Raw genomic sequence first — 15,709 nt, 5'->3', positions numbered from 1 at the left:
GTGGACATCAAGGCTCATTAAAATAACGCAATATATGCTAGCCGAAATTTTACGGTTTCTAAGTTAATACCTTCCTCCATTAACTTCAGTTCAATTTAGTCGTACTACATGCTGAAAACCTTTTTAAACGTTGATTGTATAATTGTTAATTATGTAAAATGCAAATAAAGAGACATGTAGGTAGTTTTACAATTTGATTTATATTTTTCTAAAAATAATATTATTTTTAGAAAATCATAAATCAAAACGTCACCCAAGTGCGTGTCAAGCTACGCGCTATATAAGTATTCGCAATTGTACGTTTACAATGCCGACTTAGAATGATGGCTTTTTAATTGATCAACTACAACTCTTTAAATTTTAAACAGTGATAGTTTTCCTGTTAATTTCATTATACTTCTGTGCATTTTTCACGTATCCGTAAACAACCGTTTACTAGTAGAGGGGCGGAACACCCGATTCTAAAAAAAATTAGCAATTTTATTATATAAGTAAATCTTATTATTTCAAAAACAGATCTCTTAATCGAAAAAATATAGTATTGTTACGGAGAACCCTATTACTACTGATATAGGGTTCATAATCGCTCGCCTTTTCGAGTTGGTACAACTTGAGTTGTTTTGATCGCTTAACTATTGTTATTGTTTGGATTTGGCGAACTCCGTGGAATAAACAACACGCGTGTAGGGGTTCTAAATACTTGGATTGAGAAGTGGAATAAAGTCTTATACGGGTCACCAGGTGTATAATTCCAAATCCTTGAAGCCTAGTTCGTAACAGTATTTACACAATTACATTATTATTTAAAGACCTGCTCAGTGTCATTTCACACTGTGGTTTATTATAGAATTGAGAAACCTCTTCCTTTTTTTTTGAAGTCGGTTAAAAATACTTAACAAGTATAAAATCAACGTTTAAATAACTTTTCAGCACAAAGTATGACAGATGACTGCATTGAAGGTAGTGATTTTTGTATTTTGTACAAAAAACAATATTACTTAAAAACCTTAAAGTTTGGCTAACATATATTGCATTATTTTAGTAGGCCTTGATGTCAGCCTTGTACCTTGTAGAGTACCAATGTCGTAATATTCACAGGACATCCTGTACTTATATCGTTTTCTTTTTAATCTTAAATAAACTGCGGCAGCGATTATTGCCATAATAATGAATAGGTAATTAAAAAGACTGCCTTCTAGATTCGACAAATGAATTGACAGCTTAGATTGACATTACACAAGAAAAAAAAATGTTAAGATAAACAAATATGGCGGGTGATCCAGATGATTTGGAACAAAATATTGAAAATGTAAGCTTTTATTTCATAAAATTCTCGTTTTACTGATGTAGTTTTTTTATTATAATTAAATCTTATGTTTGTTCCAGTTAAAAACATCTGTCAGAAAGTCATTTGCTCGTATTTACGCGAGTTTGAAGGCGAGGGAGCTGAAAACATTACGACAACTCGATGCTATTCACAAACAATGCCAAGACAACAAAGAATTGGAAAAAAATTGTGTTCAGAACATTAATATAAGTTATAGTGACGAATCCACATTGTTAGATATCGTAAGTAATTTTGGTGTAATTGATTTCGAGAGACTTAGTTTTGATAACAGTACTTTTATATTAGAGGACTATATTAGTCCTAATGACGATCATATGTATTCGTATAAAACTATAGAAGAAATTACTGAGAATGAGGATATCGAAGCTATTGAAGAGGCTGCACTAGAGCAAATAACCAAAACTGAAGATTGTGTGTGTATTGTCAATGTGAAGACTGAGGCGATCTCCAAGAAGTTTCGGGATATCAATGCAGATTTAAATGCACAGAAAGTTAACGTTAATAATGAAGTTCACGAATGCAAGGATATTGAGACTGTAGATAATAATTTAGAAACTTTTACTGAAGATGGAAACCTTCATGATTCTGATCCGGAAGTGATAAAAATCAATCCTACAGATGACTGGTTAAATTCAATAAAAAACCAAACTGAAACTGAGCCAACACAAGTGACTGATGTTATGGAACACAGTACTATCGCTTGCTCTTAACACAGAAAGCAAGCATTAGAGCCAATAGATTTAAAAATGCATTTAATAAAGATTTTATATTTTATGTAACATTTGTTAAACTTTTTTAATTTTATATAAAAATGAGGGTAGGTAATAAAAGACATAATAATTAAAGCATCAACTTATATTGTTAATACATTTACAAATGGTGTTACTGAACACTTAATTGCTAATATGCATTGACTTCCGATTATATTCTCTAATGAATAAATATTACCCTTTATTTTGACTGCACTTTGAGTACAGTTTATGAATAAAAATAAATGGTCACCAATCATTCAATACCGACTATCTGTTTAGCTGAGTCCAAGTCAAGCACAAAGGGACTGGCAAAACAAACATTCTAGTGGCACTAGTTCTGCCTGCCCTTCAGTTTTGCTATTCTCTAACCATGTTGCTTTTAGAGAATTAATGTACGAGTAATTCTTGTGTGATTCAGTTGCTCTCCATAGTATACATAACATTTATTTTTATATATTACTCATTACTGTGTAAAATGTACTAATGTTAAACATACATGCTTGACTTTATCCTCTGTAAAACCACAAAATTAGGGAATATTCCAACTGATCAATCAGCTATTATTATTTTATTATACTATTAGGCTACTAGCTTACATTTGTTTTTCTCCAAATAAGATTGTATAAGAATAAATTTGTTTTAAAGTTGCTGTCTTTTCCAAAACTGCACTGTGGGCTAGTCTCTGTACTTTGGTAGGTCTAAAGATGTGCAAGTCCCTTAGGCTGATGTGGACAAAGCTAACAGTGTAAACATACTTATAACACACCACTCAACCCTACATAAATATGCTTATTTGCAGATGGAGAACAAATTTATATCATTTAAACCTGACTGGATATAACACAAAGTCTTGGTCACAGTGGATTGAGATTTAAAAACGTTTTATTGATTTTTATATTAACAAATATTACCAACATTTTAATATGACTCATAGTCCCTTTAAGCAAAACACATTATCAACGGGTATGACAATACTAGGGTTGGTATAGAACCTATCTTGGTTTGAGTCCAGCCCCACCCATGACATTATGGATATTTAGTAGGTACCCATAAATTGGGCAGTTTTAAAAATTAATTAATAAAATTTGTTGTTGATTGTACACCATGAATGAAGTTTCGTTTCTATTATACATCATGAAATAATAAACAACATTGTATGTTGAATGGATTGACAGACTTAAAAGTGAGAAACATTTAATAAAAACCAAAAATTTAAAATTCTGTTGTTTGAATAATTTGATAGCATTTTACTTTATTCAATGATCTTTGGAAAATCACAATACGCTATTAATAATAAAATCAAACAATAGAAATTACAATTTTTAGATTGAAAATGTACCTAACATCTTTAAGTTGGCCAAGCCTGGGTCATTTGACATATATTTTAGTGTGATTTTACTGGGAAAAATAGTATGATTTAATAAAATCAGTTGGGTGGCATTATTATGTGTTACAAACATGTTTCCACTTATATTCACGTTACGTAACATTATTATGGTTTATGGCACTTAATACATGACATATATTTTACAATTAACATCTCAGTAAATTCCCATCTTTGGATGGAATATGTTTTTCATAAGATGTATTCTAGTTTGTACTCCACTATTTCACTGGAAACATTGTGATGGCACAAACAGAAGTGCAAATGTGAAGAAGGTAAAGTTGTGATAGATATGCACAGACTAAAGGGAAAAGATAGAGAGAATTATGCACTCTATGTATCATTTTATTGGATTAGATACTGTCAAAATGATAGTTAAATCCCAGTTAAAAAAAAACTAAATAGATAATGTGAACAGTTAAGCTAAAAAGCTTTCTTAAATAATATCAACAACAAAATTTTCTTGTTTTGTGTAAGTAATTTCTTTAAAAATTTATAGTGTATAGATCCCAGCAAGTAAGTTGAACCAAAATGAAATTTGCCTGTACAGTTAAAATTATAAACAAAACTGATGCCTGAAACTGAACTGGCGCGTTTTTGTGCAATTGTAATGAAGTCACAATTTTGATATGGTTACTCTTGACAGATCATACCATACGTCGCTAACACCCAAAAAGATGTTATTGCGCATAGTTCAACTTACAGGCCGCGTAACTTGACATATTTTGACATCATCCTTAAATTTTTGCGAATTTTTAACACTGCTGTGCGAAATGATGCTCTTGCAACAAATTATCACCATACTAAATTTCATTTTAATTTACAGTATTTTGAAACTCTTGTTATTTTCTCATGATCAAGAAATATAATATTTACAGTTAATTCGGCTAACCATCTTGGGACCCTGGATATGTGTACCAGGTTGGGCTATGGACCATTAAAAATTAGCTGGTGATGCAGACGGTTTAAAGACAAATTCTCCTCAACAAAACTGCCTTTGGTAGTGCTCTATATTTTTTCCCTTTAGTCTGTATAGATATGTGCTAAAGGCTAGTAAAGTTTAGATACACAATACTATTAGTGAGTGTGGTTACATTTCTAATTAGTAATATAGGCACTAAATTACATTTGGATGGGTATTTCTAGGCCACCTTTGATTCACATGAAACAATTTTTATTGTCACATAACTTTTGTAATGAGTTACAAACTATGATCAAAATGAATATTACAATAATTCCAATGAATATTGAATGATATAAGTATATTAATAGTAGTTATCAGCATTTCTTGACCTTGGGTTAGTTCAGATCCCATCTCAAGGCATTGCAAACCTGGTTTAAAGCTCTAATACATCTGTATTTTCGCCTAAATAGGTATATTATTCTGCCAATTTTCGGAAAGAGTAATTAAGTAAAACAAAATCTGTTTATTAAGATATTTTGTACTTCTATGATTCAAGGAATGCAATTTAAATTAAATCGTCATGCCTTTCTTAAGAAAAACTAATCATTTTCTAAAGTCACATCTATAGTAATATAATAAAGCTGAAGAGTTTGTTTGTTTGTTTGGTTAGACGCGCTAATCTCAGGAACAGGTCAGATTTGAAAAATTCTTTAAGTGTAGATAGCCCATTTATCGAGGAAGGCTATATGCTAGTATATTCTTACGGGAATGAAAACCACGCGGGAGAAACTTAGTTATATCGGGTTAGACATAATTATGAGCTTTGTGTTTTATCTAAACTTAGTGTCTCTTTAGAAGACGCTTTAATGATGGGATTCTGTAACAACAATTAGGAGAAGAAACGCTGATGCAGTTGATAGATTAATAAAGACTAAAGCCGTTAATGGGATACATGAAAAGATATGGGATAAGTAATTTCATAAGTTGATAGTACAAAAACCTCGAGTACAAAGTTTGAACTAAATATATTAGTGCATATCTAAGGTATGTTATGAAGTTATTAAAAATAAGTTTTAACTAGCTTACATTGTGTAAATGATTAATCCTACTATTGTACATTTAAACAAAATAAACAATGTCCTTGATACTATACAAGACCGAAGTCTGTGCACACGGCAGCTACGTCACGATTGTTCTGCTTTTCCGAACCGTTTGCTGCCATGTTCAGCTCGACCAACGTGTCGACACTATTTATACTGACCCCTTTCAAAATCTTTTGTGCAGCTAAACTAGTGAAGTTAAAGCTCAAGTCGCTTAGACTTGGAAAATTATAAAAATCCTGATGCTCTTTCTTGCCGTCTTGGCTGAGGCTGTACCGCTTTTGTTTGTTATCCAAACAGTGAATTTTGTCAGTCGAGGTATTAATATCTTTGATCAGTTCTTGATTCTTCAATGCTAGATTTGGTTCCGAGCCGAGCACTGTCGGTTTCTGATCGATACCTTTTGTCAATAAGTTGGCTATCGACTCTGAACTCATTCTATTATGTACATTTGGAAGCCCGTTCAACATTTGTAAAGCCGCTGCTTTCTTCAATAAATCTACACTCTTAAGTTCGCTATTCGAATTAATATTCCCATGTAATCCACTATTTGCCGATGTTAAAGCATTTTTTTGGTATCTCAAATTCCCTAAGGAACCGATCACATTGTCGTAACTTTTGGTCGGCGTGGACGGATTGCTATTAGTGCATGTCTCGATATTGTGTATATTGTTGTGAATGGCTGGTGATGCCGGATTAGATGATACTTCATTAGTGTTATTTAGTTGATTTTTATAGATAAAACTGTTGTTATTCGCTACACCGCCGATTTGTAGAGAAAGCTTTCGGTTGTTATTCATGCCAGTATCATTCATCGAGTTCTTATTGAACTTATTTTCTTGTACTTTCACAGGTTCAGCTTCTTGATATATTTGTTTCTTTTTTTCAACACAAACATCGAAAGATGTTTCTGTTGGGTTTTTTGTTGTTTGATTAGTTCCTCCATTTTGAGAAACTGAAACAACTTGTCGATCGTCATTGATGATATAGATGTTGCTCCCATTACTGGCCTCCGTAACTTTGCCATTTTCAAACGTGATTACAGATCTAACGGGAGAGTTTTGTACATACACTTTGGTGTTTGTTCCACCATTTTGGGACATTGTGTTGGTGGTTACTTTTAATGTAATTGAATTATTTGAATTAGAACTAGCGAGCATTGTTGTCGCGGGATTATCTAATTTGGATCCAAGGGTTCTATTGTGTAAAGGGGTAGCAGTTTTTTTGGGTGTGTTTGGACAGTTTTTTGGCGAAGTTCTTGGTGATGTGCTTTGACCGTTTTTTATCGGTTCGCCTCCCATAATCGGCGGTTTCGTTCTATACTTGTGTAGACTTTTGGGTGAACTTTGTAGACTTTGAACTTTAACAAGTGACTGTGCTCTGCTTAAACCTGACCCTCCGTTACTATGACTAGGTGAAGGTTTCAAAGTGCGGTCCGATATGTGAGACTCTAGACTGGAGTGCCCACTGCTGCTGGTATGGTAACTCCTTTTCATATTGAGGTCTGAGGTACCGTTTTTACAGTCTTTCCTCGGTGTTCGATGGGTATTAGTGCTCTCCAAGCTCGAAGGGCCGCTCGTGGACATGACGTTATCTGAATAGTCCACACGGCGCAAACTTCCGTTTGGGCTGTCTCGTAATTTTGGGTCGCTGTTTCGTTGTGGTGACCCAAAATGGTCTAAGATGGTCTTGTTTGTGGAACTCCTACTTAACGTTGATCTTGGAAGACTGCCTGAACTCGGGCTCGATTGCCTGACGGGCGAATGGTCGTACTGCATAGAAGTCGCGAGCCCCGACTCCGTGGATAGATGCCTTTTGTGCCTCCTCGGTAGCGTCGACGACCGATTGCTGATCTCTGAACCATCGTAGTACGATGACACAATTGATGTTTGACTCTGCAGCGACTCCTGAAATGGGATAAAAGAGGAGTTAGAAAATGTATGTAGAAGTTTCAAAAACGTTTAAGCATCAATTTTGAAATAAATTTCCATTGAATTTGATTAAACCTAAAATTTTGATAGTAGTCATACAATCACTTTCAGCGGTGCCGGTCACGATTATTAACATCCGAAAAATCGTTAAACCCACCTCAGAGCAGAGGATGTATCTAAGTTTCAGATCCCACTCACAACGAAGCAGAGGTCTGTAGAGAGTAGTGGGCTATGAAAGTAGGTTGATGATGATGATAATCACCTTGGAATCGGTTTGTGTGGCGACACAGTGTAGATGCACCGCCTTGGAGTTGAACCACTCGGTCGGCGGGAACTGCGCAGAGAAGGTGCTCATCGCGCGGGTCTGCTTGCTGCGGCCGCTTCGTCTGAATAAGCGGGAGAGCAACGACACTTTTTCTGCAACGTAAAAAACAGCACATTTAAATACTGGTTATCTCATGAAGGTATAAAACATTTAAAGGCTAAAGAAGTAAGGAAGACATTATATCTACTCCTGAAACATCGGTAAAGTCTTTATGTTATTAAACCTAAAGACCTTATCGCATCGATGCAAGGCATCCTCATTCCCATCCCCGCTATTTACCAGCAAATTCTAATTGCCTGCAATCATGTCATATCTAATATATTTTTACCTGATAAATAACTGTTTTAGGTAAAATATATGCAAAGCCTTCTTGGGATCTCCTTGACTGCGTAGATTGGTTTGCGCTTAACTAACAATCATCGTCTGAAGAAAAATAATGATAAAGTCTAGGATGGAGCGCGCTTATCTTAAAATTGCCTAGGCTTTGTAAAGTTACTCAGCAGCATTCTGCTAATAATTTAATGATATAACAGCGCTACGGGACTGTAGGACCTACCTGCAATCCTGTAGCTGCTGGACGAGCCGAAGATCTGCAGCGAGTGGCGGCGGTCGAGGGAGCGGTAGATAATTATGTAGACACTTACTAGGCGACGCAGATTCAACGCTCGGCGGGTAGTCGGTGGAGGACGAGCTGTCGGTCGTGTTGGCGTGCTTGTGGTGCAGGCTGCGCGTGGAGGCGCAGCGCTGCAGGTACTTGCTGGACGAGCCGAAGATCCGCAGCGAGTGGCGGCGGTCGAGGGAGCGGGGCGCGGGGAACGAGGCGCTTCGTCGCTTGTTTGGCCTACCGTATAGGACTTTGTCGTTCGGGTTACCTGAAACAAAAAAAAACTTGCTTAACTTTGAACATATCTATCAACTCATCTTTGCCGGGCTCGGTAACTGTGACTGGAATCTCTGTGAAATCACATAAGGGGTTTGATCATGCGCCCTCATGTGACTTCAATACTCGTACACAGAATATCCTGGCGCAGAGAAGACATGTCAATGTTACTTATATGTGATAATGGAGGTTGAGTTGGCTTTAAGATGATCAAGGACGACTGTATAGATCTTGCCTCCATTTGTTTTCGAAATTAAAGGTACTGTGCTGAACTAACAATCTGCATTCTGATCGATTTTCCGCTAACGCCTCCCAATAAGTTAATAGAGTCTATTTTACCCTAATGCCTCATAACAAATTCAGGAAAGTTACATTGTGAACGGCTAAACTTGGAACAAATATGGATTTCGAGTAGCACATAAGACTTTTATGTTACACAGACTCGCACTATAAACTTATATATAACATTTAGGCTGAATAAAACAACTTTGCGTGCGTGTAAGCAAAAGCAGCTGATGCATCAGAGCTGGCGCACGCAGTGACGCACAAAGAGATCACCGCAGATGTGCGCATAAATCAGCCGTGAACTTGACAGCCGATCCGATGTACGATCCCCGAATGGTTTTATATTGTCCTTTTGTCTTACAGATTTAGTAAGTGCCTACTAAGTGTGATTGTTTTCTTGATGCAATTGATTGCAAATCTTTATATTTGGAAATTACTTGGTGAGCAGAGCATCGCAGAGAATCTACACTATAAAAGTCTTAAACAGTTCTCCTAAAAATTGTTCTTCTTGATTTAGGGATAGGGATAGGGTAATGGGATTGAATTGGGAGTTTTCATAGTTGATGTCCTCGACGTACACATTTCGTCAAGCATCGCTATTGAGCATGCTGCACAAGGATGCTTTAGCTAGGTACCTACTTGTTTTACGGAAGTATCTATTAATTATGAGTACGAGGAGGAAATGATCCAGACAATAAGAGACATAGAGAGTTATCTTAAATTGGGGTTGGCTAAGTTGCTACGTCTGTAGATGTTAGAAACAGCCGTCAGTTGGGCGGAATCCTTCTCCATTAAAATACCGACAAGCGTTCCGTTACACATTACAGAAATAGACAGGAATGTGACACGAGCCATTTGAGTTCAACTCCAGCTAGATCGGGAATGAAATAAAACTTGAATGTGCGAAGTGCTGGACGATTTTATCACCTACGTTACGTTATGGTTTTATTTTGTTTCTATAGCAATGGCTAGTAGATCACACATCTGCCTTGTGATATCGAAAATAGGTCTAACTAAATGGTTATTAGTCAATGTATCGCAAAATACATCTACCTAATTGATTTTGAAATCTTTTTCTCTCATTTAATCTCATCAGCTAAGTATATTCTAGGCAAACGCGCTCGTAGGGACTATTACCTTATCTACTACACCTTATATAGGTACTTATCATAATATTAGACAAGTCTTTAATAAATCTTTGCAGGCACATTCATAGGTAACATAGGTATTCTAATACTCGTAAAGTCTGTAATTCTTAATAACTAAGCGTACGAGTGTCTCTACCTCCAGATAGAGTCTGTTTTGTTGAATTTTGTTGCCCACAAAAATATCTACGTACATAGGTAAATTGGTTTAGGAGTAGGTGACCTAAAATATGAATTTCAAGGAATGAAGTAAAAAAGCCTTCAAGAAGAAAACAAATGGCCCTTTATGTGTGAACACAGAAGTTTGCTAGAAGCTCTGACAGCAAGTTTGCTAATGTTGTCTTATCACTGTTTGTTTCACTACCAATGGGCTGTTATAAACGCTACGTTCTACGAGTTGCATGCCATTTTAGTACCAAGTGTCCTCTACAGACCCATTTGTTCTATGTACCACAGTTTCCAAGTTATACAGTTCTGCAAACGTAACATGCTTTAAGACTTAGGTACACTCTCAGGTGATTACAGAAACAAACTAACAGTAAAAGAAAATTTTAGCTATAGTTACGACATAATATTGTAACTAAATATATTATTCTTAGAAACATGGGCTAATTCAAGTTTGGACAACAAAAATGCCACAGTTTTATTTAATCTATATTATAATAAAAAAGTAAAAATAGATTAATATTATAATTATCTGTAAACATCCTATGAATTCATCACTAAGCCGAGGTCCAAATCTCCGTCTTTACACGTTTTTCTAACTCACGGGTTTGATTGTGATAGAATTGCGATCTCAAAAAAATTCCAGTGAAACCTACTGTCGCGGTCCCTTCAAGATGCCTTCTGCAAATAAACGACCAAATCAACTTTTAGTAACAGTACTGCCTTTGTTTTTTAAGCTACTACAAACTCAACTGTATGTTTGTTAAACTTAGATGCTAGAGTGTAAGTAGGTAGGTACTAGAGTTTGTGAAGTGTTTTGATCGACTGCCGGAGACTCGACATTTCACGTAGTTGACGTCACTTAGCATTTCAGAGAGCTTTAAGCCTAGAACCCTTAAAGGGTTTAACAAGTGTTTTTGCTATGCCACATTGCAAAACTGCTGACAATATTCAGCGTCCTGCTGAAACTATAGGAAAGTTTAATAAATTTAATGAATATCAACAGAAGCTTTCCTATTAAGTTCCTACTTCTGCGGTTAATAACATATCAACAGCTTGTCTTTCAAGAATCTGACGTGTGGTTGCATAACAACGTTGAATTGAAAATAAAAAGTAAGTAGAGACTATACTTACCTAAAAATGCAAGCCCAAGTCTTAAGTTTTAAAACATCAGTAAATAAAAATATTGCTAACTAGGAAACTTATAGCTAAAAAGTTTTGACGGCCTCCGTGGCGCAGTGGTATGCGCGGTGGATTTAGAAAACGGAGGTCCTGTTTTCGATCCCCGGCTGGGCAGTTTGAGATTTTCTTAATTGGTCCAGATCTGGCTGGTGAGAGGCTTCGGCCGTGGCTAGTTACCACCCTACCGGCAAAGACGTACCGCCACGCGATTTAGCGTTCCGGTATGATGCCGTGTAGAAACAATAAGGGGTGTGGATTTTCATCCTCCTTCTAACAAGTTAGCCCGCTTCCATCTTAGATTGGACTGCATCATCACTTACCATCAGGTGAGTTTTTAGTCAAGGGCTAACTTGAAAAGAAAAAAAAAGTTTGTTACATCGACGTTAACTAAACCTCTAAAACAGGACCTGCCAGTTCGATAAAAAAACGATTTTGAGAATATAAAAGAATATAAAACAGTAAAAAATGCGGGTACTTGTTATTTGAAACCAAACATCGCTATTTTTCTTTTTTTTAATTTAAAAATCATACTATTAATAGACTATTTATAAATGGTAGCAGACAGTTGTTCAAGAATACAAAAAGCCTCTGATACGTATTTCTTTGTAGCGCAGACCAGCTTGTAATACAGATCGTAAGTGCACTTAGCTGATAAAGTCAGCAGCATGGATTACATGCGATTTTGTTTGTAAAGCCGCCGGGCACGCCGCTGATGAATCTCTAGTTCATCAGATTACCAACTATGGGCAGGGCTGCCATATCCAACAACCGATAGTGCTTTTGACGAAGGTAGGTAATAGTCACAGATAACCTGGTAATATCACATATAAAGTAGATCAATGTGACTGAGTTCGTCTAAGGAAGTAACAGTAAGTACCTACCTACCACCGCCATGCTTTTTGAAGGGATAACTTCAGGGAGGGTAAACGTTAATCGCTTGGTAACAGCTGAAGTTGGTACGTTTGGCACTTGCATTTGACAGAGCGAATTTCGGACTGATTTTACGACCACAAATATTTTAAAAGTTTCATGTTGTTGGCTGTTGCTGTCAAAATGTTCTGCACACCTCTCCACCAATAGAGGATTCTGAATGAAATTAAGAAATTAATTAGATTCAATTATTCAAAGCAATTAATTAAAGTTATAACTTTTGTCGCAACTTTTTTTTCATTTCATGACAAGTTATCTACTGACTGTGATCGTAGCTGATGTTAAATGATGATGTAGGTAGTTTATTCTACCCACCTACCTCTGACGGCTTTTATGCGACATATCGAAACGCTAACTCGCTTTGCGCTACGACTTTGCCACGACCAAACCTCCTCCACCAGATCAGTGGACCTATACACTATTTTCGTCGGTCGGTCGTTATTATCAACCTATTAAAATAATCATCAAATCAATTGACAAAATGTCATTTACCTACTGTGGGATATCCACTAGTAGGTAAGCACCGGAAAAATATAAAATTAAATAAGCTTACTCATGCCGCCAAGCAGTATCGCTTTATTTCAGTTTACAAGGTATGGTTTGTTATTGAAATTAGAAGCACATGAGGCTGAAGACATATGTTGCAGCTTGACACGCCCAAGGGAGCGTAACAAGATTATGAAGCATTGTTGGTATATTGAGTGTTCCTTGAATATCCATCAATGTATTGCATAGCCAAAATTATAGTCATAAGTGAATTCATTAAAAAAAATAATAACATAGGTACATTGTATGGCAATACTAATTCTTTGGTCTAAATGTAAGCCAGCCTTCTGGTCACGGGAGGTGTCGATTAAAAGCTTTGCAATTTCTTTGTTGCCATACAACGTGGCAATACTGCCAGCCTTCTGGGCACTTTACCAATGATCGTCGATTCGGACGAATTCTACGACGCCTGAGCCTTTAGATATAATTTAGATTTAGTATATTTCCTTTTTGATTTTTATAATATGTAGTTATAGATATGTAGGTACGTATTTTTAATATTATTGTAAAACTTTATAAAATTTAAATACTGCTAATAAATAATCTCCCAAAAAAAAAATAACAGCAGCATATTAGATGAAGTTTAAAAAAAAAAGGTACTTTGTACATATAGAGTAAAAGGAAATAATGAGGAATGCGAAAGCCGTGACCTTCGTTCGGTGCGGCACTAGGAAGCCGAGGTGAACAACCCACACAGATGATACGACCATAAACACGAGTGCACTTGGCTGCTGAAAATAAACATTAGAACATCAAATCACCGCTACCAAGTACCAACTCGTTGCGTATCGGTATGGGATAAAGCTGGATACACACTCGCGAACTAGACAGAAAAATGAAATTAAAATTATAACCTTTCGTTGCAGACAGGTACTGAATAGAATCAGGCGTAATTTAAGGAAAAAGGGCACTCCGCGACATGCTTCATTCGATTGAAAAAAAAAAAAAAGGGCGAAACAGGGAGAGGATGTCCACGTGGACTCCGGTAGCCAGATTGAGTCTACGCTGTCCAGCGAATAGAGTGGCAAAAATGCTTCGGAAAATAATAAAAACTGAAACTCAATGCATGCTAAAGCAAATCCTTTTTTAAGTAATCAATCTGACTGTAAAAAAAATTACGATGTTATTGAAATAGTGTGATCTAAGTATTAAGTAAATCAATGTTTATAATATGTAGGGTACCTACATAAGTTAAAATTAAAGTGTGAAATGCCACCGGCGTTGTAAACACAATTGTATACGTGATTCATTATTAAAGCGCATTTTTTATTTCAATGTCGGTAAATGGGTGTGGGTTCGAATCCGGTCCGGGGCATGCACCTCCAACTTTTCAGTTGTGTGCATTTTAAGAAATTAAATATCACGTGTCTCAAACGGTGAAGGGAAACATCGTGAGGAAACCTGCACACCAGAGGAATTTTCTTAATTCTCTACGTGTGTGAAGTCTGTCAATCCGCATTGGGCCAGCGTGGTGGACTAAGGCCTAATCCCTCTCAATCTGAGAGAAGACTCGAGCTCAGCAGTGTGCCGTCTATGGGTTGATATCGACGAAATGTCACATCATAATTGATAAAATGTCTGCTTTGATGTATTATCTCGCTTTGAGCTTTACTTTAAAAATATTTTCCTATAAAATTGATGAAACGCTATAAATCTTCCAATAAATAAAAACCTTTATGGATGCAGATGCATGAATTTTGTTATAAAACATCCAAATATCTACCTAATATCGGTGGTATTTCCAAAATATTGTACAATTACATTTTCATTTATCTTGATAAATTATAATTTATGTAGTTTATTTTTAGCATGATTGCTAAATTCTTTTTCTTTAAGCGATTTTAGAGATTATATAGACTTTCGAAAAAGTTATTTGGAATTCTTTCGATTTAATTTCTTACATGATATACATACCAGGTTATCATCTCATATTATTGTCAGAGTACCTATCCTTTATGACCTCTGCCTAGGATTCCGGAGGGTGTGGGTTCGAATCCGGTCCGGGGCATGCACCTCCAACTTTTCAGTTGTGTGCATTTTAAGAAATTAAATATCATGTGTCTCAATCGGTGAAGGAAAACATCGTGAGGAAACCTGCATACCAGAGAATTATTTTAATTCTCTGCGTGTATGAAGTCTGCCAATCCGCATTGGGCCAGCGTGGTGGACTATTGGCCTTACCCTTCTCATGAGGAGACTCGAGCTCAGCAGTGAGCCGAATATGGGTTGATGACGACGACCTATCCTTATAATTTGTTTTCTTTGCAAGTCTTTAATAAATAAGATGGCTAAGCGATAGTAGCAATACTTGTTTGTACAGCATGGAGATTCAACTTATTTCGAACGCGCACTAGTCATCGATTAAAAATAGATATAATAAACGTATGCCTTATATTACCTCTCCCAATCATAACACGGCTTAAGTGCCTATATCGCAAACAAAAACACATTAACATACATATTAATATCCGGGTTTCATCGCTTTTCTAATGATTATAATGGATCTGTCAATTGTGCTTGTAAGACGTGAAATTTTCGCTAAGTGACCAGTTGTTCATTGTTAAATGGGGCTAGAGATAAGGAGTTACCTGAACATGAGTAGCTAGTGGGAATGTTTTATTTATATCTACTGTTTAAACTGCACAAGTGTGCATTAGCAATAGGTCGATTTCATCAGATAATGTTAAGTACTTGGTGGTAAATTAAACCTGCATTTGAAATTTTGAAGAAAACCTTACTTCTTATCTTCATTGAAGCAAATAACTATCTTGGAATTTAAACTATCGTGAGTGTTATTCATATTTTGACGGTCTCCGTGGCGCAGTGGTATGC

At 36.2% G+C, this 15,709-nt stretch overlaps 2 protein-coding genes across 2 annotated transcripts in view; one reads left to right on the top strand and one right to left on the bottom strand.

The window, feature by feature from the left end:
• The first annotated feature begins 1,181 nt into the window (after positions 1–1,181).
• On the top strand, positions 1,182–2,200 carry LOC112045071 (uncharacterized). The gene is made up of 2 exons (XM_024081136.2): positions 1,182–1,309; positions 1,387–2,200. Exons 1-2 carry the CDS (start codon positions 1,268–1,270, stop codon positions 2,056–2,058), a joined length of 714 nt encoding a protein of 237 aa, XP_023936904.2. The 5' UTR covers positions 1,182–1,267; the 3' UTR covers positions 2,059–2,200.
• LOC112045070 (putative uncharacterized protein DDB_G0286901) overlaps positions 2,186–15,709 on the bottom strand; it is a 177,346-nt gene continuing 163,822 nt past the window's right edge. The window contains exons 6-8 of the mRNA XM_052882735.1: positions 8,389–8,616; positions 7,682–7,836; positions 2,186–7,395 (exon numbers count right to left, since the gene is read on the bottom strand). Of these exons, the coding sequence (XP_052738695.1) occupies positions 5,536–7,395; positions 7,682–7,836; positions 8,389–8,616 (2,243 nt within the window). The 3' untranslated portion in view covers positions 2,186–5,535. The remainder of the gene's footprint in view (positions 7,396–7,681; positions 7,837–8,388; positions 8,617–15,709) is intronic.

The sequence above is a fragment of the Bicyclus anynana genome, chromosome 7, assembly GCF_947172395.1.
Source record: "Bicyclus anynana chromosome 7, ilBicAnyn1.1, whole genome shotgun sequence".
NCBI classification, from domain to species: Eukaryota; Metazoa; Arthropoda; class Insecta; order Lepidoptera; family Nymphalidae; genus Bicyclus; species Bicyclus anynana.
Note: the sequence above shows the minus strand (reverse complement) of the source record. Positions and strands in the feature narration are given on the sequence as shown.